Below are 26,074 nucleotides of genomic sequence, written 5' to 3'. Positions count from 1 at the left end.
CCTTTGTAGAGGAGTTATCATTCATGTCTTTTGCTTCTGTGTCTGCATATGGAGTTTCTTAATGTATTATAGGGATAAATAATGTGCATTTGTCATTTATTTTGCTTTACCACATTTCCTGGTGCTTTATTAATATAGCAGACCTCTTTAGGATTGTGAAGTCTTTGATGCTACAGGAATGGTACAACAATGTTCTCCATGGTTATAGCTGTGTATGCCAGCTCAGACTGAGTCATAAATTTCATGGAGCTGCATGAAAATGTCAGCGTTTTTTAATTCAAGGCTCTACACAGGAATGATGGACTTAGTGCACAGTCTTCTTAAATCACCAGACACAAATTAATTACTTCCCCTCCCCTCCTTTTGGTCTTGTAGTTTTGTTTTATTTTATACATAGCTTTGTCATCACTTATCATGTCAGTGTGTACTTGATGTGGTCAGCCAGCACTGCTAACTGGTGTCTGGGGGTGGGGGATGTGTTTGACTCATGACTACCATTGCACATACTGCTGCAGTCATAGAATTGTAGAACAGTTTGGGTTGGAAGGGACCTTCAAAGGCCATCCAGTCCAACGTCCCTGCAGGAAGCAGGGACATCTCCAACCAGATCAGGTTGCTCAGAGCCCCACCCAACCTGGCGTTGAATGTTTCCAGGGGTGGGGCAACAACCACCTCTCTGGGCAACCTGTTCCAGTGTTCCAACACCCTCATTGTAAAACATTTTTTTTCTAATATCCAATCTGAATCTCCCTCCCTCTATTTAAAAACCATTACCCCTCGTAAGAGTTTTTCTCTATCTTTCCTGCAGGCCCCCTTTAGGTACTGGAAGGCTGTTATAAGGTCTTCCTGGAGCCTTCTCTTCTTCAAACTGAACAGCCCTAACTTTCTCATCCTGTCCTCATAGGACAGTCCAGTCCTCTGATCGTCTTTGTGGCCTCCTCTGCACCCTTTTCAACAGCTCCACGCCCTTCTTCTATTGGAGGCTCCAGGGCTGGACACAGTACTCCAGGTGGGGTCTCACCACAGCAGATTAGAGGGGCAGAATCACCTCCCTCAACTTGCTGGCCACGCTTCTTTTGATGCAGTCCAGGATGTGGTTGGCCTTCTGGGCTGCAAGCGTGCATTGCCGGCTCATGTTGAGCTTCTTGTCGACCTGCACTCCCGAGTCCTGCTCTCGATCCATTCTGTGCTCAGTCTGTATTTGCGCCTGGGATTGCCCCGACCCATGTGCAGGACCTTGCACTTGACCTTGTTGAGCTTAATGAGGTTCTCACAGGCCCACCTCTCCAGCCTGTCAAGGTCCCTCTGGATGGCACCCCTTCCCTCCAGCGTGTTGACCGCACCCCACAACTTGGTGTCATCGGCAAACTCGCACTGTCCATGTTGCCAACAAAGATGTAAAACAGGGCCGGTCTCAATACTGACTCCTGTGGAACGCCACTGGTCTCCACTTGGACGTTGAGCCGTTGACGACAACTCTTTGAGTGCAGTCATCCAGCCAATGCCTTATCCACTGAGTGATCTATCCATCAAACCCGTGTCTTTCCAGTTTAGAGGGAAGGATGTCGTGCGGGACAGTCTCAAGTGCTTTGCACAAGTCCAGGTAGATGACATCAGCTGGTTGTCCCTTTTCCACCAATGTTGTAACCCCATCATAGAAGGCCACCAAATTGGTCAGATACAATTTGCCCTTAGTGAAGCCGTGTTGGCTGTCACCAGTCGCCTCCTTATATTCTATGTGCCTTAGCTTGATTTCTGGGAGAAAAAGTCCTCGAAGAACAAAATATCTGGCTAGATCTCTTCTGTTTTTCCTGATTCTATTCTGGTTTTCTTGGTCTTTCTCAGGATAGATTTGTCTTCCCCGTTTTATTTTGGGATGTGCAACATTTTAGTCTCAACCAGATGAGGTTTTTAAAGCATTTGTGATAATTCCCCAGATGCATAACTTTCTTCAATTTTTCCCATCCATCAGCATGTAGTTTTCTCATCTTAATTCCAAATCCAGAAGGGAATAAGTGCAACTAGGCCTTAATTCTGCTGTCATTCTATGCATCAGCTAACATATCCAGCAAAATATTTTGTGTCATGATAATTTCAAGCAGCAATATAAATGTTCCTTAGGCCCATTCATAGTCCTCTGAATATTTTAGTGGCTTTGATGTTGAGATGGGAGAAGTGAAGAGCCATCTCACTCTACAGATTTTTTTGGTTCTATTTTTAGCGTGAAGGATCCTGTGAAGGTTTAGTTGAATCAATATCAAAGTAATTGCTATTATGATTAATATGCCTCTCTTCTATCCAGCAAAATAACAAAGACCATAAATCTAGAAAATGGCAAGTCTCAGTTTCTCATAAAGCATGTTTGCAGTCCTAAAAATGTCTTGCCAAAGTATATAAAGTGCACTTAAGCTACAGAAAACACAGCTAAATATCTTTTGTAAATGTCATTTGTCTAACTATGGAGTTAAATACACTTTCGAGCGGTAACATATTGACAGTTGTTACTGATTTTTCTGCAATGATTAAAGAAAAATAGACTTACAGAAAGTTTTCCATCCGCAAACCACTCTCCTGTGCTTAAAGGACAGAGCAGTCTCTAGTCTGGAAGGTAAGAGCGTATAGCATCATTTTTCTGGCTGTATTTTTCACTGAAGTATGCTTTGTGTGGTAAATATTTTAAACTGTTACGCTATTCAAGGACAGATGTAAAATCATGCGGTTCCTTTTAAACTTATTCAGTGAAGGTTTCAAACACTTTGCTAACACAGCTTTCAAAGTCAGGCCTTTGAAAGCAAGATCTTTTCATTGCTAGCTGATGTAGAAGGAATAATTCTGTAGTCCTGCTTTACAGATACTGGCTGTTTTCAGGAGGTGAACACAAAGTAAATACCATAATTTCCATTGACATGCATGTTTTGTCCTCTGTTATTACGTCTTGTTGTGCTTTCCAAATGGCTTTCACTTGGATATCTGAAGCAAGGTGGAAAAACCCCAGTAGTCTCAGGGGAAATCTAGGCTATTTTACCACTTTTTCTATCCACTGTGAGCAGCTGCATATATGGACCATCATGAGTACATAAAGTATCTGGGAATGTTCAGCAGTTCATTTGACTAAGTGGTGGCTCCCATCAGAAATGTCTGAGTCTTCTGTTGTTGAAATGATAGCTTGGCAATGATGTGCGATTTGAATGACCTGTACAACATAACCAAATAATTGCAGGATTGCAGATTCACCTTCGGATTATTCATGGCCATGTTTGCTTTCTATTTAAAATATATGTTTTGTCTTGACACATTTTGACTGTACAGGTCTTTACATGTCAGATGACTAACACGTGGTCTGTGAGGTTAAGGTAGGCAAAGCTTTTCCCATCTAGCATCTCCTTCTGTCTGTGTGTGGAGTAGAACACGTACAGTTTATCATTGATATCACAAGCTTGTTATTTCTTCTAATTCATCATTTGTCTTTGTTACCTCATTTCCAGTGTAGCTACATACATTACTATTTACAAAATTTAATGTGTACATTTATGCTTGACATGTCACTAAGGTAAAGTTAGTGTAGTAGGCTGGCTGAAACACTATTTTTATTTTGGACATTTCTCTAAAAGTTTAAAGTATTTTGTCTTATCAGGACTCATCAAAGATGATCAAAGGACAGTTAAAATAAGTCAGAATGAAATATATTCTGCCATTTCTCCTCTGCTTTGGGAAGGTGAAAGTATGGCAAAGAAAGGCAAGATGCTGTTTTAGGGATGTTAATTCAATATGCTAGGCATTGCAAAATCGCTGGACTCATGGCTGAGGTTCTGACATATAATGTTAATAATAACTTGAACTGAATGAATTATGACCTAATTTATGAAAATAAGTTTAGTGGAAGTTTTGGTATCAAGCAGTCTGAAAGTTGTTTTGTTGCAGAAACAATATGGAACGAAATGTGAAGTTAATCAAGAATTATAGAATAATTTTTTTACATTTAAATACAGTAAATGGCCCCAGTACTTCGCCGCAAATTAGTTTTTGCAGCTTGCACGTCAATGCAGCTGTTCAGAGAACATTATCAATAATAGATGACATTTGGAATGTGCACAAAAACAGAATGCTGGGAGATAACAGTGAAGACTAATAGTCTGGTTAGAAAGGAAAAGGCTCCTTTTGAATACTGCCTTATTTTCCAGTGTATAATTAAAGATACAGCAAAGTACTAATAATGCATTTTTCTGGAAAAGGAAGCACATGCTTTTCTTTTGTATGTACAGCTAACTGCCAAATTTTGGACGTATGTCTTTGCCAAGTATTACAGCCTACTGGGCAGAGATTCAGAGTGGAAAACACATGTGCTTTGATATTTTAAATGTTTGGGGCTTTGTCCTTTTTAATATAATTCAGAATTGCAATCTGTGTAATTTCACAGTTACACACTACAGCCTCTACTGTTTAATTATATATTGTCTGAGGTAAATGGTCAACAAATTCCCTTTGACCTTTGCTGAACATCAATACTGAATTGAGTCATCAATTTGAAAAAAATTGTGATAGTTTATATACAAAGAAATATGTCTTGTGGGAGTAATTTCGAAGAACTTTGCATTGTCACATAAAATACTTCTAAAGATGGCTGTTGTGTTGAACACGTATTGGCCAACGCCATTGGTGTTGTCCTAAGAAAATGTTTATTTTATAATATTAAATTGTTACTATTTTAGGGCATAACCTCAAATCTTGCAGAAACCCTCCCTTTACTTTGAGATATTCACTCCAGTCTGTATTCATGGCAGAATTAATGAAAAAGAGATATTCTTGTCAGAGATAGGAATTGATTAGAAGATGACCAGGCAGATCACCTATTCCAGATGTTATTAGAGGAAGGATGTCCCATGTCCTTTTGATTGATTAGAATCTCTTATAAGTACTAAGAAATGTCATCTTCAGATTTTTAAATGATAGCTTTTAACTTGTGGAGTTTTTCATGGAAATACTCCCTATTAGTTTGTTTGGGGTTGTTTTGTTTTTTGGGTTTGTTTTTGTGTTGGTTTTTTTTTCCCTTGAAAATATGTAATTAGTTTATAGGTAGATGTTATTTACTCTCAGAAAGCAAAGAATTTTAAGCTGTTGTCGTAGTTCAGCCCCGATGGGGACCAGACTACGCAGTCTCTCTCTCACTCCCCCCACCTTCCGAGAGAATAGGGGGAGATGATATAAGAAAAATGGCTCGAGGTTTGAGATAAGGACAGGGAGAAATCTTTAAAGTTATCATTACGGGTAAAACAGACTCGACTTGGGGAAAACTATTCATTTATTACTACAAACAGCAGGATAATGAGACAGAGAACAAGATAAACCTCCTCCACCCCTCCCTCTTCCCAGGCTTAACATTATCTCTACTACCTTCCCCCCTCGAGCGGCACAGGGAGGGAAAGAGGGAATGGGGGTTGCAGTCAGTTCATCACACGTTGTTTTATGCCGCTGCTTCATGGTCGGGGGAAGAACTCCTCGCATTCCTCCCCTGCTCCAGCATGGGGTCCCACACATGCACCACAGTCCTTCGTGAAACTGCTCTGGTGTGGGTCAACTCTTCAACGGAGTGCAGCCTCTCCAGAACAGCTGTCCCAGCGGGCCCTCCACGGGCCACAGCCGCCTTCAGGCATCCACCTCCCCCGATATGGGGTCCTTCACGGGCTCCAGGTGGATCTCTGCTCCTCTGTGGACCTCCATAGGCTGCGGGGGGGCAACCTGCTCCACCATGGTCGTCACCACAGGCTGCAGGGGAATCTTGGCCAGGAGCCGCATTACTCCTCCCCCTCCTTCTGAACTGACCTTGGCGTCTGCAGCCGTTCCTCTCACAAGAAAAGTTCTTCACAACAGGCTGGCAGACGCCTCTCAGAATCTCTTCGCATCTCATCTCCTCTCCACTTCTTGCAGCCAGGCCGGGCTGAGTTGGGCCCAGTCAGCTGCCTGGCGAGAGGCCAGAGGGTGAGGCCTGCAAGGCCCATGAGGCCCACGCCTCCCCCTCTGCACCTCTGCCCCCGCTCAGCTTCTTCACATCTTCTCTTTTTTTTTCTTTTTGTTTTCCCCTTCTTAAATACGTTATCGCAGAGGCATTATCACAGAATATTCTGCTACCAATCAGCTCGGCCTTGGCCAGCAGCAGGTCCGCCCTAGGCCTGGCCGAGTCCACTAAACAAAGGGGAGCAACTTCTAGCAGTTTCCTACAGAAGCTACCACCTTAGGCCCCCCCTCACTAAACAAAACCACAACAGTTCTACTTCGAGACTTAAAGTTTTTTTTCATAAGCACACTTAGCAGCCCAATACAAAATATCTGTGTCTTATGTTGCTATGCTGAGTTGAAGAGGGGGAAGCACTTTTCAATAACATGGTAAAACAGCTCAGTTTAAGCTTAGGATATCCTTCTCTCCTTCTCCCTTCCAAAGAGGAGAGATCCTGGCATGAAAAGGTAAGTTCACTGTCACGGGTAGATCAATGATTCCTGAAGAAATAGTGTTAATGGCTAAAAAAATCAGTCGAATTCTTTCTCTGAATTGTATTTTATTCCTGACTTCTCTTCATCTTGCTGAGTGGATCTTGGGAAATAATTAAAGATTAATGATGATTGGCTTAGAGTTCTTTGTCAGGAGAGTAAGAATACCCCTCCTTGCCTATGCAAATTGTCCTGTGTCTACGTTTCGATTAAGTGAGCTATTTACTGATTTACTCCATGCTGCTTATAGACGGCACAGTCCCCTTGCTAATGCAACTGGGTCACTTAAAGACTGAAGATATCTCATGTTCTGCCAGCTTCAAACATAAGTACCACTTGTTATACTTCTGATGTTTTGAAGATACACAGCTGTGGCTTACAGCTTTGCTACACATGCTGACTGTGGTAAATTGCTACCAGCATTGCATTGCCTCCTGATATGAACTCTACCCTGGTAGATGTCTCATTTTCAAACCTTGTAGCACTGGTGATAGTGCCTGCATAGAATTTGTGAATTAAAAATAATATTTTAGAAAGTGACTAAATATACTAACATTATTATTATACTTCTGTAATTCACTTTGTATTCTGTAAGTGGGGAAAGACCATACCAGGACAGAGGCAAGAAGAAGGTATTATCTAGTACCTATTGTGCAGGTACTTCTCTCTTAGTATATTGTATGAGCACAGCATGGTGGAAATATGTTTAATATGTGAAGCAATCGAGTAAAACTGCATCAAGGATATCTATTTCCTGACTGAAAGATATTGTAGAAGCTTCTTCAAAACAATTGGTGTATACTTTAATGTCTGTAGGTCATGCTTGCAAAACATCTTTTAAAAATTAAATATATTGACCAAAAAGTTCTGTAAAAACACTCAGTGAACTGCTACTGAGAGAAATCAGGAGACAGAGCCTATTAATATTAAAGGGAACCTGAGTGATATGGCTCCACAGAGAGCAGCATAAATGTATTCCTTAGTCATCTCCTGCCCTTCTCTTTCATAACTATGCCATTTATGTTTTAAGACAGATGTTGACAATTCTTGGATGCAAATCTACAAGGATCTAAAATATGCTTCATGCAGTATTTCATCCCCTGCTGCTGGTAAAGCAGAAAAAGTGAAGTCGTAGAGCAGAATGTAACCAGTGTGACGCTTCCCTCTTCTAGTGATAAAGGAGCTTGGTTTTTTGAAAGTCAGAAATGCATTTTATATTTAGATTATTTTTATTTACATTTGGTCACATTCAGCATGCTCTATTCATTTCTGTCGCGTTACTTTAATGGTGCTCTTACTTAGCTTTTTTTTTTTCTTTAACCTGCAGCTTGCAGCAGCACCAGCTTCTTTTCACCATTCTGTTCACAAATGCTGAACAAATGAAAAGAAGAAGCTCCAGGCTAACATCTACCTAACCAGGCATTCTGCTTTATTGATCCCCCAAACCATCCCCAGGGCACTCAGCCACATCTACCAAAGCAGAAGATCAAAGCATTGTCAGGTTTCTTCTCTAGATAATCCTGCGTGGTGTTGGCAATTACTCTTCATTTCAAATATAAATTCTGTAAAATGGGATCTTGTGTTTAATATGCTGCTATGTTTTTAACTAGAATATCTGACATGGAAAGAATTAGAATTGGCATTTGCTTTCCTGTAACAAAGTCCTGTTGAAATGACGGAAAGGTGTAATGGAAAACTAAAACAGCCCAATAAATATTTTGGTGTACCATCTTCCCATCATGAGCTATCTTTACTCAGAGATAAGGAAGATAAATGGCCTCCGGCCCCTTGCAATGCAAAAGCAAAAAACACCTTTGGAAGAAAGAATACTTGGTCCAGTACACTGATTCATTTCTGTAACATAAAAGTCCACTTTTCTGAGTTATGAACAATTGAGAAATATAACTTTTTTTTTACATGTATCAAAATTTGATATTACGTACTAACACTATAAAAAATAATAATCATTCAGGTACTTGTTTTATTTTTTCTACAAACATTTTTTTTGTCTGTGGGTACATATTTGCAAACTCCAGCAGAATATTAAGATTCAGGTGCATGTTTTAGCAAGTGTGAAAAGTTGCCAAATTTCAGTTATTTCAGAGAAAAAGAAAAGGTTTTGATTTTTACCAGGGCCTGTTGCAATAGTACAAGGGGTAATGGTTTTAAACTAGAAGGAAGTAGATTTAGATTAGATATTAGGAAAAAAATTTTTACAATGAGGTTGGTGGAACACTGGGACTGGTTGTCAAGAGAGGTGGTGGATGCGCCATCCCTGGAAACATTCAAGGCCAGGTTGGGTGGAGCTCTGAGCAACCTGATCTGGTTGGAGATGTCCCTGCTCCTTGCCGGGACATTGGACTAGATGACCTTTGAAGGTCCCTTCCAACCCAAACCAGTCTATGATTCTATGACTAAGGAAGAGTGAAGTAAGTTACCATATATCAGAGAAGTATCAGTGAACTATAATCTTCCTTTTACAATGCAGATCTGTCTCCAGTGCTCTCTTTAAAAACAAAAAAAAAAACCCAACCAAACAAAAAAAATTCATTCCATTTGGAAATGGAATGAAGCTGTGTTGGGGAATTTGGACATTTGGAAAAGGTTCTTCACTGAGAGGGTGGTCAGTCATTGAAACAGGTTTCCCCAGGGAAGTGGTCATGGCACCAAGCCTGTCCAAGTTCAAGGAGCGTCTGGATGATGCTCTTAGTCATATGGTTTAGTGTTAGGTATTCTTGCAAGGAGCAGGGAGTTAGATTCAGTGATTCTTATGAGTTCCTTTCAACTCAAGATATGCTATGATTCTGTGATTTTATTTTATTGGTACATGGAGGTGATACCAGTGAGAGGCAAGCTGCTTACAGGTTATAGACCCCAGATTCCGCCTGGAAGACAGAAGGAATGAGGATAGCTCCCAAATGACTATTCACCAACAATGAATTGCAGTTTTCTAAGTAGGCATGGTTCTCCAAGTGATTCTAATTGTGAGGACTGGACAGAAAATAAATCTCACCTTAGATGAGAGCTGTAAAACAAAACCTATTTGGGACTTGGAGACACACAATTCAAATCACAGGCTAAAAGGAATGAAAAACAAACCCCACATGTTTAAATGTAGTGCAACTAGTTTAAATCTAGTAGTCATTATTAAAATTAGTGTCTCTAATTTGATCAGAATTTAAAAAAATCTTTTCAGACATTTTTTTTTTTTACCTGAGGACAAGCTAGTCCCAGAGACTGCCAGAGAGCTTATGACTGAGGAACTGAATTATGAATTTATCTTGAATTCAGAGCACAAGTATTTCTAATAACAATCATGAATTATTAAGTCCTCAAGTGACTTGATTCTTTAGATCCCATTGCATATTTTTCATATAAAAACTGCTATGGAAGATCAGCATCCTAACTCATTCTGTAAAAATGTTGAAGTTTTAAAACACAACAGCAGTTCTCTAATCCTGCTCAAAATGCTAATTGTTTGTCAGTGAGTAAAAAGGGTAGAGGACATCTTAAATTCAACTGCCTTTGAAGAGCACTTGAGTACTTCATCTTAGGCAGGGGAGGAGAGTGTCATGCCAGTCTAATACTCCTGTGCTTACCTGTGTTCTTGAATGGAGTCTCAGACACAAGAAGAGCTACATATCTATGGACAACTGGGGTTTGTTCTGCAACTAGTTATCTAGGTAATTGAGTGATGCGAATACTAATACTGATGGCAATTAGACTGTTTAACATTTTCAATGCGAACTGTCAACGATTTGTGCTCTAGAGACACAAACCCTGTTGAAAACCATTATTTTTTGTAGGGATGAGCTTTTATGGAGAAGTCAGTGTCTAGAATTTCTGTCTGGAAATATTAAAAAGTTTAACTATATGAAAGATTCTGAGAGCATGTGTGGGAGGAAGGCTAGATTAAAGATGACACTGTATTTGAATAACAATATTGTTATGCAACAGATGAAATCCATTTTTTTAGCTGTAGAAAAACTTTCAACTGCCTCTAAGCTTCTGTTTCCTTTTGAGTGGTAGGCAGGCTCACATGATCTGTTCCATATTTAGGATGGAGTCAAATCTCAACATGTGTGCAATTTTTTCCTGTGTTAAAAATGGGAAGTATAACACTTCCTGGTTTTTGGGTTTTTTTTTTTTTTTTTTCATGATCAAGTGGGAATGTGACTAAAAAGTTACTGTCTCTACTGGATCCAATCCAAGATGCTGCAATGTGTTAGGTTGTTATGACTTTAAATATATTTTTGTATATTTATCTTCCTATATTTACTTTTAGAGAAAGAGATAAAAATATTAAAAATGTATATTTTTCTTTTTATTGTTTTTATTCTCTGTCTCCTTACTCTGGTTTATTTAACATTGTGCTGTCATTGTTACAGCAACTGTTTTATGATGCAGCAAAACCGTGGTGGTAGCCATGGCTAAGAGATGTCTTCAGACAACCTCATGCTGTTTTACTACTGCAAAACAAACAAAACTTCCTTAATGGAGAGATTTGGAGGTGATGCACAGCAATAGCAGAGGCTCCCTGCAACCAACTTTGCGTAAGGCAGGGCTTGAGCAGCAGTGGCGTGTAGGGCAGCAGTTGCCTGAAGTTGTTGGTGTTGTCATCCGGCAAATGTCAGGGAGTTGATAAAGTACAGATAGATGATAGTGGCATTGCATTTCTGTTTTACACGGTGAGATTATATGGGGCACAACTGTAGGGCATGCTTCCTGTGCCTCAGACATAAGGAATTGCTTATTTTCTAAAGCAGAGACTTTGTATAAAGTTGGGTTATTGCTGTCCATAATTGTCGTATGTGCACAAAGATGAAGGAATGCTAACAAAAGCTCTGTTTCTCAGGAGGAAGCTCTACGTGTCTGGGTATATTTCCTGACTCTTCCCTTCCTTTTCTTTGTATTCTTCCCTGGAGCACAAATTATTCCAGGTTAATGCCTGGAGGAAGTTATGGACTCGACACTTCTTAACTAAACAACAGAAGTGTGTGCTCATTTCCCTGGATGACTGTGTTGGTGTCTGGGCTTCCCCTGCATGCCTGGGGATTCATGGAAATAGTGTGCTTCTAAATAGTTGTACCTGTGGCACTCAACACAAAACTCTGGCTAAAAGCTCAAATAGAAGATTTTGTGTGTTGCTTATCAGCTCCTTCGGCTCAGCTGGACTACCTGAAATACCTTTATCTGTAGTGTAAGATAGGGGCACAGGTTACAGGCAGAACTTCAAATCCAACAAGACAGGACATGAAAAATCTGACTATGTCTAATCTTACAGCAGCAGCAATGTGATATGTTTGCCAGCGTTACTCAGTATACGCATGTTGTGTGTGCTTCCTAAATAGAGCACAGTCAGAGGTCTGGGAGGGCATTTCCCGGCACGAGGAGGCTGAAGCCTGGCTGTGGTGAAAATGAGCTTTTCCTGGGAATTCGGAGCTACAAGGACATTGGTGCTTTCAGATCCAGAGAGATCTGAAAAATGTGCAGTTCACATCTGCATCTTCAGTACTAAAATACACTGATGGAGCAGAGTCCTTCAGCTGTTTGGCACACTTGACCACTGAAAAACTGTGAGGGAAAAGAGAGTCAAACATCCTTAAAAATACAAAGGAAAACTCCTCCTCTTACAAAAAGTCATGTCTTCACTGGCCATAAAGAAGCTGCAGTTCTTAAGCTCTTATCTGAAAAACCTCACACAGACTGCAGGAAACTCTATTTATCTGTCTCAGAAAGATGAAGGGCTGAGCCAGCCCTGCTGAGATTAAAGCAGTTGCACTGATATATGATATATATAATATTTTTCATCATCATGAAATGCAAAGCTAATATCCAAAGCAAAATGTGTACCAATACATTGTGATATCAGATAAGTCCAGATATTTGATTTTGGTCTGTTGCTGTCTTCTGATTTTCCTCCTAAGGGAGCAGTGAACTGCTTTGGTTTAACAGAGAGATGGAAAACAGTTCATCCTGGCAATTGGCCCTAACACTCCTGCTGAGAGGAGTCCAAGCTTTTTGTTGTTCTTGAGTTTGGGTTTCTTTTTAATAGGATGCCCATAAGAGAGAAACGTTCCAGTGATGAGCAGGGGCTCAGCGTGATTTGATTTGCACTATTCATCAAGGAGAGGCAGAGCTGAATTTATCTTGTATACAACAAAAAACTGCTGTCAGACCTCAGATAAAACATCTGAATTGAAGTTGATTGCTGGGAATAATTTTCTGAGAGAGAAAGTGATTTTCGTTCCTTGAACATACTTTGTGTCCTCATGCTTTCAAAGGCCAGCAGGCAACTTAAACTTGTTTTGTACTGATGATGCCTACACTGTATAGTTTGTTCATCCCAGGTTGAGGTCCTGATGCTGTTTGAAAGAAGTAATACTGGTGTTTCAAATCATGAAACATAAACAAGAGTATTAAAGTGCTCATCTCTGTGGCCAGAGGTCAAGATAACCTAACTTGAAGAAATAACATCTGAAAATCTGTGCCTTTTACATCAGTGGCGTAATTTTACCCTTCTGTATGTAACCTATACAATACATCAGATAAATTTTAATCCTTGTAACTTCAGATTTAAAATGATGATAAACCCCTTTAAACTGGACCCAGGGGTAGTTTGTCACATTAAACAATGCCTACAAACCATGACTCTTCCCTCCTGAGGTGTATATCCTAAATGAGGACGGGATGTTATGAAAAATATAAAATGTAGCTATATAATTAATGATTTTAATAAAATTAGTTTGCAGAAAATAAAGGAACTAAAACTGCAACTGTAAAAGTTCTTCTATTGAGCTTTTAAGTGCATTGTTTGTGCTATTCTTTTTAAATCTTTTTCCAAATTTTCTAACAGGGAGATGGGAATTAAAAAATAAATAAATAAATTGCTGAAAATCCCTGTCACACCTTTCTGCCATTACGCATTGATATTGTAGAGAGGAGATGGAGAGAGAAGGAGACCTGAATTTTATTGAGGTAAAAGTTAGTAAAATTCTCTAACAATATGAAAAGAAAGGACCATCGGTGTCATGGTTATTGTTTTCTAAGAATGCAAAGGTAGTCATATCTGTATTTTTTTCCCTCTTTTCCCCTTTTCTGAAGAGGTGATGTGCTCAGTCTGTCACAGTAGGGATTGCTGCTTCTGTAGTAATGTATAAGTGCATCTCTTCAGATGTTTGTGTTTATTTTGGCCTGCTACTGGCCTTTGATTCAGGAGAATAAGTGACAGAAGTGAACGGATTATTTTCAAAAGAATAGAAAAGAAAAGAAAAGATATACTCCTCTACACAGTGAGCAAGGGATTTTTTTCCTTGCAGGTTCCAATGGTACACTGGCAAAGCAACTGCAACACTACAGCTTTTATATCAGCGGGAGATCTTTAGGCGACCTAAATACAGGGTTGCTGTCAATATTCACATAGTGAATTCAGTTTCTGTTAAGCCCGGTCTCACATATTGAAAATCAAATCAGAACTCAAACAAAATATAAGAATGTTATGTTTTATAAGAGGAAAGGAAAAAAAATGCCCTGACTCACAAATCTATTTAGGCATGAGGCAGAAAACTTATTTTCAGTATGGAAGCTCTGTTTAGAATATGTTAGAAAATTCTGACAAGTTGTTATTGAGAGTTTTCACTTTTTTTGAGGGACACTAATAGACACTGTACTCATGTGTGGTACTGTTTCTTGAGTGTAGGTACCAGGACAGGCAGAATTGACTGGATGGGAAGACAAAACAGAATCCTTGCACATGTGGTAACCACTGACAGTAGTTTTCTGCACTTGAATTTAGGAATGCACTGAAAGTACTGGTGCAAATGAGCTAAAAGATTAGTAAATGAAGAGTTAAATGCTGTGGTAACTTGGATTAATGGTATGATTACATGCAAACACTCCAGCTAACAATTTGTGCTATAAGTTTTCAAAGATGATCAAATACATTAAAATACCTATTTAGTTTGAATATACTGATATCCTTCCTCTAAATCTAAAAGGCGATGTCTAATTGAAGTAATTATTCTAGATAATTTTAAAGGGCTATTAAAGATATGTTTACAGATACTTAATTCATTCCTTAAAATTATATTGGTTTTTAAACTTGAAATGTCCAAGACATTTTCCATTGAAGTACTTCATAACAAAAAAAAAAAAAGTTTGAAACAAAAGCTGTGTAAATTCCAGTTAATTTATCTTATTTGTTGCTTTTCTTTGAAGGATACTTGTGGTGGTTTAGCCTGGATCACCACACAGTTTCTCACTCACCCTCCCCCTACCCAGCGGGACGGGGAAGAGAAATTGGAAAGAAAGGAAAACCCGTGGGTTGAGATAAAAACAGTTTACTAAAATACTAAAAACTACAAAGATAACCGAATATAAGGATATTAATATATACAAAATATACAAAATGAACAATGTACGATTTCTCACCACCCGATGTCCAAATGACCAACGCAGCCCGTCCTGAGCAGCGATCATGGAAATTACACTGAGCACCAAGAAAAGGTGGGAGGGCAAGCTAGCAAGGTAGAGGGAATGATTGCCAGCAAGCACGAGAGAAGCAAAGGATGCCAAGGGTGCCGGAATGGAACGGATAGCCCCTCCCATGGGCAACACCCGCTTATATACTGAGCATGACGTTTATGGCATGGAATACTCTCTTTGGCCCGTTTGGACCAATTATTCTGTCTGTCTTTCACCTAGCTTCCTGCATCTGCATGTTAACGAGACTTTAACGAGACTTAGAAAGCCAGTGTCCTTGGTCTCTTAACAACAACTCGTATCATCAGAGTGTTTTTATCAACATTCTTCACACACGAAATCCAAAACACACCGGCTACTGAGATGAAAATTAACTCCATCCCTGCTGAAACCAGGACAGTATCCACCCCTTATTCCATACCATTTATGTCATGCTTATACATATAAATTAAGATGATGATATCTGTGTGTATGAGCTATCCCTCCAAAGTCTGTTGAGTTGATTTAGTCCATGACTTTGGGCTCCATCTGTGATAGCAGTCTCTCAGGGCAAGAGAGATGCTATGTAATGTGAAGTTGTTACATACTGCATCTGGAACTCGTAACTGGTACTTCTGGCGCGGCAGGTGTATCACGTCCATGGTCTGCAAGTTGAAGACGTTTATCTCGAGGAGGTTGTTGGTCGCCAGTTCTGGTTCCATCACTGCTGCATGTCACTCGGTTTCATGGAAGCTTGTTCTTCACTGGTGAGGGTGATTCTTGCTGCAAAACCTTTGATATGACATAAAAGAACTATGGACATAATTATAAACAGTTCAAATTATTGGCTCAATCAAATCTCCTTGAGGAGAATCAAATCTCCTTGAGGTACACATCGGACCTCCTCCTGCATCACCCACCAAGTACATCCAGGTCCTTGAGCGAAGGCAATCCCACGAATGGGTTTGCCTTTGCCCAGAGGAGGAATAACCCAGACTGTTTTCCCCAACATGTTCCTTACGTGCACCACAGGAACTCTATCACCATCTACAGTGTGTAAAATTTCAGACTGGGCAGGGCCAGCTCGATTGATGGATCCCCGAGTGTTGACTAACCAGGTGGCTTTTGCTAAATGTTTGTCCAGTTTTCGAAGGTTCCACCACCCATTGCTTTCAGTGTAGTTTTCAGCAGTCTATTGTACCATTCAATTTTTCCAGAGGCTGGTGCGTGATAGGGGATGTGATATACCCACTCAATGCTGTGCTCTTTGGCCCAGGTGTCTATGAGGTTGTTTCAGAAATGAGTCCCATTGTCTGACTCTGTTCTGTCTGGAGTGCCATGTCGCCAGAGAACTTGCTTCTCAAGGCCCAGGCTAGTGTTTCGAGTGCTGGCATGAGGTACAGAATACGTCTCTAGCCACCCAGTGGTTGCTTCCACCATTGTAAGCACATGGCGCTTACCTTGGCGAGTTTGTGGGAGTGTGATGTAATCAATCTGCTAGGCCTCTCCATACTTATACTTCAGCCATTGTCCTCCATACCACAGAGGCTTTAGCTGCTTGGCTTGCTTAATTGCCGCGTATGTTTCACAGTCGTGGATAACCTGTGCAAATAGTGCCCATGGTTAAATCCACCCCTCGATCACGAGCCCATTTGTATGTTGCATCTCTTCCTTGATGGCCTGAGGTGTCATGGGCCGACTGAGCTAAAAATAGTTCACCCCTGTGTTGCCAGTCTAAGTCCGCTTGGGAAACTTTAATCTTAGTAGCCTGATCTACTTGCTGGTTGTTTTGGTGTTCTTCCGTGGGTCAGCTGTTTGGTACATGGGCATCTACATGATGTACTTTTACAACAAGCTTCTCTAACCGGGCAGCAATATCTTGCCACAGTGCGGCAGCCCAGATAGGTTTGCCCCTATGCTGCCAGTTGCTCTGTTTCCATTGCTTTAACTACCCCCACAGAGCGTTTGCTGCCATCCATGAGCCAGTGTAGAGATAGAGCTTTGGCCATTTTTCCTGTTCAGCAATGTCTATAGCCAGCTGGATAGCTTTCACCTCTGCAAACTGACTTGATTCACCTTGGCCTTCAGTGGCTTCTGCAACTCATCGTGTAGGGCTCCACACAGCAGCTTTCCACTTTCGATGTTTTCCTACAATACGACAGGATCTATCAGTAAACAGAGCATATCGCCTCTCATTTTCTGGCAGATTGTTATATGGTGGGGCCTCTTTAGCACGTGTCACCTCCTCCTCTGGCGGCATTCCAAAATCTTTGCCTTGTGGCCAATCTGTGATTACCTCTAAGATCCCTGGACGATTGGGGTTTCCTGTTTGGGCTCGCTGTGTGATCAGTGCAACCCATTTACTCCATGTATATCAGTTGCATGATATGTGTAGAGGGGACCTTCCCTTTGAACATCCAGCCCAGCACTGTCAGTCGGGGTGCCAGGAGGAGCTGTGCTTCAGTACCAATCACTTCTGAAGCAGCTCGAACTCCTTCATAGGCTGCCAGTATCTCTTTTTCAGTTGGAGTATAGCGGGCCTCGGATCCTCTATATTCCTGGCTCCAAAAGCCTAGGGGTCGACGTCGAGTCTCCCCTGGTGTTCTCTGCCAGAGACTCCAGGTAGGGCCATTCTCCCTGGCTGCGGTGTAGAGGATGTTTTTCACATCTTGTCCTGTCCGGACTGGCCCAAGGGCTACTGCATGAACAATCTCCTGTTTAATTTGTTCAAAGGCTTGTCGTTGTTCAGGGCCCCATTTAAAATCATTCCTCTTTCGAGCCACTTCATAGAGAGGGCTTACGGTCATACTGTAATTTGGAATATGCATTCTCCAGAAACCCACAATGCCCAAGAAGGCCTGTGTTTCCTTTTTGTTAGTTGGTGGAGCCATAGATGTTATTTTGTTGACCACATCCATTGGAATGTGGCGATGTCCATCTTGCCATTTTACTCCTAAAAATTGGATCTCTTCTGCAGGCCCTTTGACTTTGCTTTGTTTTATTGCAAAACCAGCTTTCAGAAGGATTTGGATTATTTTCTTCCCTTTCTCAAAAACTTCTTCTGCTGTGTTGCCCCGTACAATGATGTCATCAATGTATTGCATATGTTCTGGAGCTCCATCCTTTTCCAGTACAGTCTGGATTAGTCCATGGCAAATGATGGGCCTGTGTTTCCACCCCTGGGGTAGTCGATTCCAGGTGGACTGAACCCGTCTCCAAGTGAAAGCAAACCGTGGCCTGCATTCTGGTGCCAAAGGGATGGAGAAGAACGCATTGGCAATATCAGTGGTGGCATACTACATGGCTGCCTTTGACTCCAGTTCTTACTGAAGTTCTAGCATGGCTGGTACGGCAGCACTCACTGGTAGTGTAACCTCATTTAGGCCACGATAGTCCACTGTTAGTCTCCACTCTCCATTAGATTTTCTCACTGGCCATGTGGGACTGTTAAAGGGTGAGTGGGTCTTACTGATCACCCCCTGGCTCTCCAGTCGACGAATTAGCTTGAGGATGGGGATTATGGAGTCTCGGTTGGTGCAATATTGCCGCCGGTGCACCGTGGTGGTAGCAATTGGTACCTTTTGTTCTTCAACCTTCAGCTTTCCCACAACGGAAGGGTCCTTTGAGAGTTTGGGCAAGATGGACAGCTGTTTATTTTTCTCTGTCTCCACAGTGGCTATACCAAAAGCCCACCGGTACCCTCTTGGGTCTTTGAAATACCCACTCCTGAGGTAGTCTATACCAAGAAAGCACGGAGCATCTGGGCCAGTCACTATGGGGTGCTTTTGCCACTAATTCCCAGTCAAACTTACTTCAGCCTTCAATACACTCAGCTGTTGGGATCCTCCTGTCACTCCAGAAATACAAATGGGTTGTGCCCCTTTATAGCTTGATGGCATTAGGGTACACTGTGCACCAGTGTCTACTAGAGCCTTATACTCTCGTGGGTCTGATGTGCCAGGACATTTAATCCATATGGTCTAGTAAACTCTGTTGTACCTCTCCTCCGCCTGGCTGGAGGCAGGGTGCCTCTAGTCCTGTTTATAATATTTTCTCTTCACTTTCTGTGAATATGAATCAGAAGTTCCTTCCATAAGATCAGAGGTGAGATCAGCCCTTCTACACTGTCTGGGGAACTGCCCACTGGAGACTGGAGCAGCAAATTTCCTTGAAGAACCTCGTTTTGTGATTGTTTTACCTCGCAACTCATGTACATGTGCCTCTAGGTCTGAGGTAGGCTTTCCATCCCACTTCCTCATATACTCTCTTTGGTCATGCAAGGTAAACCATAGGTCACCTCATCACGTGTACCGTCTCCCTTAAGCAGGAGAAGGATGAAGTCTTCTAATAGCTGAGATATTGGTCCATGCAGGTGGGGAGCAAGAATCTTTGAGTTTCTGACACACCTCAGATAGTTTTTCTAACAGTTTTTCAAACTGGCTTTCAGATTTCTCAGTCAGTCAGCCAAGACACAGGCCTGCATTGGGGAAGAGAGATTGTCTTCATATTGTCAGAGCTGGTTAGCCACTGCACATACTGGTGGCATCTCATCATCTTTCCAACTCATTGCTGCCAATGAGTTGGCATATGGTGATGGTGCAGTCTGTACCAATTTCCGCCACATGGCTCGGGTACATTCAATTTCATCTGGATCTACGGATCTCCGTGGGTCATCCAGGTTATGATAAATCAGCACTCAAACAGCTAATTCCCTCAGAAACTGGATACCTCTCTCCATGGTTCAACCTCTCTCCATGAAGTTCAACCAGGCCAAGTGCAAGGTCCTGCACCTGGGTCACGGCAATCCAGGCACAAATACAGGCTGGGCGGGGAATGGATTGAGAGCAGCCCTGAGGAGAAGGACTTGGGAGTGTTGGTGGATGAGAAGCTTAACATGAGCAGGCAATGTGCCCTTGCGGCCCAGAAGGCCAACCGCATCCTGGGCTGCATCAAGAGAAGCGTGGCCAGCAGGTCGAGGGAGGTGATTCTCCCCCTCTACTCTGCCCTGGTGAGACCCCACCTGGAGTACTGTGTCCAGTTCTGGAGCCCCCAGCACAAGAAGGACATGGACCAGTTGGAGAAGGTCCAGAGGAGGGCCACGAAGATGATCAAAGGGCTGGAGCACCTCTCTTATGAGGACAGGCTGAGAGAGTTGGGGCTGTTCAGCCTGCAGAAGAGGAGGCTCCGGGGAGACCTGATAGCGGTCTTCCAGTACCTCAAGGGGGCCTACAAGAAAGATGGGGAAAGGCTGTTTAGTGGGGCCTGTTGCGATAGGACGAGAGGTAATGGTTTTAAAATAGAGGGGGGTAGATTTAGATTAGAAATTAGGAAAAAATTTTTTACGATGCGAGTTATAGAACACTGGAACAGGTTGCCCAGAAAGGTGGTTGATTCCCCATCCCTGGAAATGTTCAAGGCCAGGCTGGATGAGGCTCTGAGCAACCTGACCTAGTCAGGGATGTCCCTGCTCCTTGCAGGGGGGTTGGACTAGATGACCTTTGAAGGTCCCTTCCAACCCTAACCATTCTATGATTCTATGATTCTATGGTGGTCCGCTTGCTTGGGTGGCATACAATATCTTCCTTAAAGAAATACCTGTCCCTCATGCCTGACAGGAGTCGCCTCCAGAGGCTCAGGCTGCCGACTCGCTTCCAATCGCCCTGTCAATGGCTGTTTCCCTAGACAGGGATCCCAGCTGCCTGGCTTCCCTGCTTTCTAATTCCAGGCTACTGGCCCCACTGTCCCAGCATCGGAGCAACCAGGTGACAAGTTGCTCACCTTGATTATGGCTGAAATCTTTTTGCATATCTCGCAGCTCATTCAGGGATAGGGATCAAGTGACTACCTCTCCTTCTGCGTCTCCCTGATCATGTGATGGGCCTGGTTCATCATCATATTATGTACAGGGGCAACTGATACTGATAAGAAAATAAGAAGCATCATCTTGAATCCTTATCTAAGACTTATAAGTCAGAACTTCTGTCCAGACTCAATAAGCATTTGTGACCTAAAAATCTCCCTAATTAATTGATCTGATTTTAAATAGCTCCTTCCTAGGAAGCTTACAGAAGTATGTACCCCATCAGATTCTTCATTTCAAAACATTTACTTTGGAATCCCGATTAAATCAGGCTTTGTTATACTTCACATCCTGCTATAGAAAATTATCACTATTAATTAGGATTGCAAAGCTATATTTGACAGTGACATGTCATTTTCTAAGTAACGAAATCACTCAAATTGTAAGCAAGAAGTTGTAATCTGCCTCTGACAAGCTCCTACTTACTATGCTCGCGATAACTGTGACCTTTAATGGTTGCTGTCGTGTCTAAAAACATTATTAAGTACATATTAAATCATGACTGTTTTGCCTAGATTCTGGTAACCCTGTTTTTTTTGCTGCTGCAGACTGAGTAATGAGACAGGTAAATCCTGTTAAACCTAGCTAAATCTCAAAAACTGAGTTCCTCTCATGACTTAAAATATTTTAATCAAGTTTTGGTTTTGAACTATATTTTTTTTTGCCAGGCTACATTGGCACAAAATGTGGAAATTGTGGCAACCATCTAACACAATTTGTGTTCTTTTGAGGCGGTAAGCATTTGGTTCTTCACATTCTGGGTTACTGGCCAGGGCCTCCTCAAAACAGCCCATGTGGAAGTTACTTGCGAATCGTTAATGTATTAATAGTATTTCTTAGAGTAGTTCATACTTCGCAAAAGGAAGATAGATGAGTAAAAATGTAAGGATTATAACTCATTCTTATGTTGATTCTGAAATATGGATAGAGTCTGTAGCTAAACTAACCATTGTCGGGTGGAAGGGGACTGGAGGATAACAAAGCTAGTTAGTCAAAATGAAGTGATGGCTTGACTTCCTGGGTTAATTACATGCAATTCCCTAATAAAGCATTGCCTTTGGCATATCTGTTTGGCCATGACACCAAGGGGTCCTGATATTTTGTGTGAAACCAATCACATCTACTGTGTGATCACAGTAGAACGTGGCTCTTTAGACATACCCCTGGTGAGCAGTAGATGTGCTGGGTGCGCTTCATCTCTTTGGTTTCTATTTGGTTTATCTTTGTTCATCTTGTACCTGCTACCCGCTTCCCTTTGTGCAGAGCCATTTGTCTTGTTCCATATTTCTACAGCGGTTAGTACAATAAGGTGCTGCTCTGTGATGAGCTACAGTATCATTTTCAAATAAAAAAAAACGTAATCAACTGTGAGAATTACGAAAACATAATTTGTTCCTCCTCCTCACATGCTCAGCCCTTTGCAAATCACATATTGTGAGGCAGAATCTGGGTTGTCTCATTCAAAGTAACATCCCAGTTCCTTTTTATTCCATTACAGAGCTGTGGGCACCCGGATCAAACAGCTGGAAATGGTTTATTGTTTTGGTGGCAACGTGTATTGGTGCACAATAGATAGCAACAGTGAAACGTGTGAAATTGTGTCACATCTTCTCTTTGTTTTGGAATTGTTCAAAGGAGGTTTCAAATGGAATTTTAATTTATTTGCATTTGCTATAATAAGAAAGTTTTTTTTCGGGAAAAGCTCCAGGCTTCTAATTCTGGAAATAAAACTTCCAGTGTTTTAGTGGGATGCGGACCTAAATTTGAACTGATGTCCTGGATGGAATTGTTGTTTTTTCTCTAGTGCCAGCTTGTTCTGCACAATGTTCAAGAAAGTTATTGCTATTCAGTAATGAATATACATTCCTGAAATGTGGTGGGCTAGGTTTCTATATGTATGTTCACAGTTCGTTAGCGCAGGAGAAGTTGGTTTTGGTGTTCTTTTCACTTATTTTTAGTGTAAGCATGTTAGATCCAGCACATGAACATCTGCTTATCAAATACTTATGTTTCTGAACAGTTTTGAAATATGTCCACACTGCAAATAAATCTTTACTCTTGACTGTTAATTATGGGATAACATGAGTAAGGAGTGCAGAAAGAATTACCAGATTATTGAAAATTAATTTTCTCAAGGTTTATTATTTTCCCTGAAAATGAGAAGAAATACATTTAAAACTCCTACATGAAAAAGCATATTGAGTTGGCAAAAGGCTATCAGGTAGCTAACCTTCTAAAGTTTTTGATTACTTGCAGTTTAAAACTGTGAAATTTAGCAAAAAAGAGCCCATGAATTTGATTATCAAGGCTGAGTGATGGGGTCTTGGACCCATTACTCAGTTGTTATCATGATTTACTGAAAAGGATGCTGAGCTATGCAGTTGACACTGGGTAAGAATTAGAGGGTTTTTTCTTTCCTTTCTTACATCAGTATATCCAATTTAAATTGCTTTCAGTTGCTAGAGTGCTTTGGAAGGTTTCCATGTGCGATCCTGTTTCTGTGAAAGTAGGTTTTGATGCAAAGTTATAGCCTTTTAGAATTTTGTAAGAGCAGATATTGTGCCATGATGCATCTATCTTGTCTTATCTGAGTCTTTGCTGGTGACTTGAAGGTGTTATCCATGTATAAAATAAAACCAGTATGATCAAATATTTAAAGGGTTCCTTAATATTTCAGTAACTCTCAGTAATAAAACTAATTTTTTTTTCCCCCTCTTAGAACAAAAGCCTCAAAAACAAGCTCCTGTCAGGAAACAAGCTCTGTGGTATTCATGCAGAAGAGGTAAGTAAGGGTTTTCTGTATTCTGAGTCTAACGTATCCAAAAGAAGCTTGCATCAGTGTCTTTCGTGCTGAGGTTCTGGTATATATTATATATTATGCATGTATGATGGGCATTCTTAAAGCGCTCTCATCTCCACTCATTTCTGTGACTTCACTAGAAGCAACTCAAATGTAGTAGAAAGTGAGCTGCAAACTCAAATTTTAGACAAATAAAATGAAGTTTGGGTATGCTTTTGAAAAGTATGTATAGCTCTGTGGATATATTTTATACATCTATAACATACATAAAACTGATTTCCTTTGCATTATCTCCATGCCTAGACTGAGAGGCATGAGGAAGAGCTAAATGCCTTTTTTGAAACTAAGAGACAGGAAAGATTTATTGATTCTTAGACTGGTTCATTACTTCAAGGAAAAAAGGGTCACTTTATGAAATGCAGGGGAAGAAATCTCCTCTCTACTGAAGAGCGAGCTAGCAAAGATCGTCAATGATACAAAAGCCCTATTTTATTACAAATACATAAATAGACAAGTAACTTAATTCATGTGAGCAGTCCCTTTAGCTATTTAACTTTTCATGAAAGAGGATATTTCGATATACTAATCTGGTTTACTCATTTATGTGACTTAAGTCATGGGTTTTTCCATATGTAATTGCTGTGAAAGGCATTGCACCTTGCCAGAATGAAACAGAAGCGTAACACTTGTTGACTAAAATTTTCATATTTATGGTCAAAACTGTTTTCCTCATTAAAGACTCCGCCTTTTAACTTAGAGGTCAAAACTTATGAGGTCAAAGTAGTGATTTCTAGTTACGGTAGCTATTTAGTCTAACTTGAGATCTGCAGCCACTGTTTCTGATAAATCCTCAATGGTAGGAAATAACAGGGTTTTGGGGTATTTTTTTTCCTAGCTTGTCAAAATCTGTGTTATCTTCCTATATCACTGTTGTTGCTTTCAAACATGCCACAGTATGTGAATACAAATATGTTTTCTTCCCTTGTTTACTGCTTAAAAAATTGGCAGTGTATGCAACATAGCTTTCTGTTTTCCCCTATTTTTCAAGTTTGTTTTTCCTAGCTGCATAACATCTTGGATGTTTGGTAATTAACTTGAAGATCTTTTCCCTGATTATGTCTCCTTTAATATTTGCAACATAAATGTCTTTAAGGGTGAAGCCTGAGATTAAATTAAATTCATTGTAGTGTGACAAGCTTGGCTGTCGGAGAATTTCAGAAAACTAAACCTAACCTAACTAACACTCGAGTCAGAAGATTGTGAGTGTATTTTAAACCTTAAGAATGTCAGATTTTATGATTCATCCTAACAAATTTGTGGCTTTTAAGTGGGTTAGTGCCCTTAGATCAAGCAAAGACGCTACAGGAGCATCCTTTTTTTTTGTTGTTGTTTTGCCAGTTAGGTGGTGTCAACCAGAGAAACGCAGTGTGTTTTCTGCTCTTAATTAAGCACTGTGCTCACCAAGCGTAACAACTGTGTGAAATCAGAATGCTTTTAGTTCTTAGATCAAATGCCCTTCATGAATAAGTTGCCTGCTAGGGAAGCTCCTGCTTCATTCCTCTCTCTGAGGCTGCGTGCAAACAGTTCTGGTGAGCGCTGTGATTCTTTGGTGTCCAGTTGCGTAGATGGGAGCATGCTTGTGATCTTACACAGCTTAGATGGCTGGCTTTTCTTCTCCAAGGATTCAGACCCTTGGAGAGGGGAAGGCAGGGTGGTGCAAACCTCAAACTTGCCAGGACATAGAAAAGGGCACATGCCAGGAAAAAGCAGTGGTTTAGAGATCACTGTCAACCTAATGATGATCTTACCCAGCTGACTGCACTAAAATGTATCAGTCTTGTAAGTCCCCTCCCTAGAAGCGCAGAAAAACCACAAAACAAGTAATTTTATCACAAAGAATTAGAGGTCATATACGTGCTTTTGAGTCCCTTACGTTATGCACTGAATACGTTTTGCTCTATAGCTCTTAATTTCATCACAGATTTGTGATTTAGCAAATGAGTGATACCTTAATTGTAACTCGGATTCCTCTATAGCCATTTTGGATAAGTTGTATGTCACAGAGGCTGTATACTTTCTTAAGCACAACTCCTAGAACAATTAAAGTTGCTTAAGGTTTCCTCATTGGTCTCTAGTTGATGTGGAATATATTCCATAGCTCTACCACTTGCACTGTCCAGATCAGAGGACGGTGCTATTGAGTGTGGGCAACTGGCACGCTCTGCTGTGGAGATGAAACATCAGCAGAATTTGCTGCCTTTTTTTTTTTTCCTGATCTTAAAAATAAATACTTAAAATTAAAAAAAAAAACCCTCTGATTTTATTATCCTTACTTTCAGTCAAAAAAGATCCAAGCCCAGCTGAAAGAGCTTCGTTATGGGAAAAAGGATTTGATTTTTAAGGTAAGTCTTATTTCACTACAGTTAGCTAAAGTATTAGAGTTAATACAGTATTGAAGTAGTGAAGGAGTG

At 40.9% G+C, this 26,074-nt stretch overlaps 1 protein-coding gene across 2 annotated transcripts in view; it reads left to right on the top strand.

Annotated features, from left to right (window-relative positions):
- LUZP2 (leucine zipper protein 2) overlaps positions 1-26,074 on the top strand; it is a 206,133-nt gene that overhangs the window by 118,908 nt on the left and 61,151 nt on the right. The window contains exons 6-7 of one of the 2 annotated variants that reach the window (XM_086748690.1): positions 23,523-23,585; positions 25,943-26,005. The exons of the other annotated variant lie outside the window; for it this stretch is intronic. Of the exons in view, the coding sequence (XP_086604816.1) occupies positions 23,523-23,585; positions 25,943-26,005 (126 nt within the window). The remainder of the gene's footprint in view (positions 1-23,522; positions 23,586-25,942; positions 26,006-26,074) is intronic. 2 annotated transcript variants of the gene reach the window in all.

The sequence above is a fragment of the Chlamydotis macqueenii genome, chromosome 5, assembly GCF_036417535.1.
Source record: "Chlamydotis macqueenii isolate bChlMac1 chromosome 5, bChlMac1.mat, whole genome shotgun sequence".
Taxonomy (NCBI): Eukaryota; Metazoa; Chordata; class Aves; order Otidiformes; family Otididae; genus Chlamydotis; species Chlamydotis macqueenii.
Note: the sequence above shows the minus strand (reverse complement) of the source record. Positions and strands in the feature narration are given on the sequence as shown.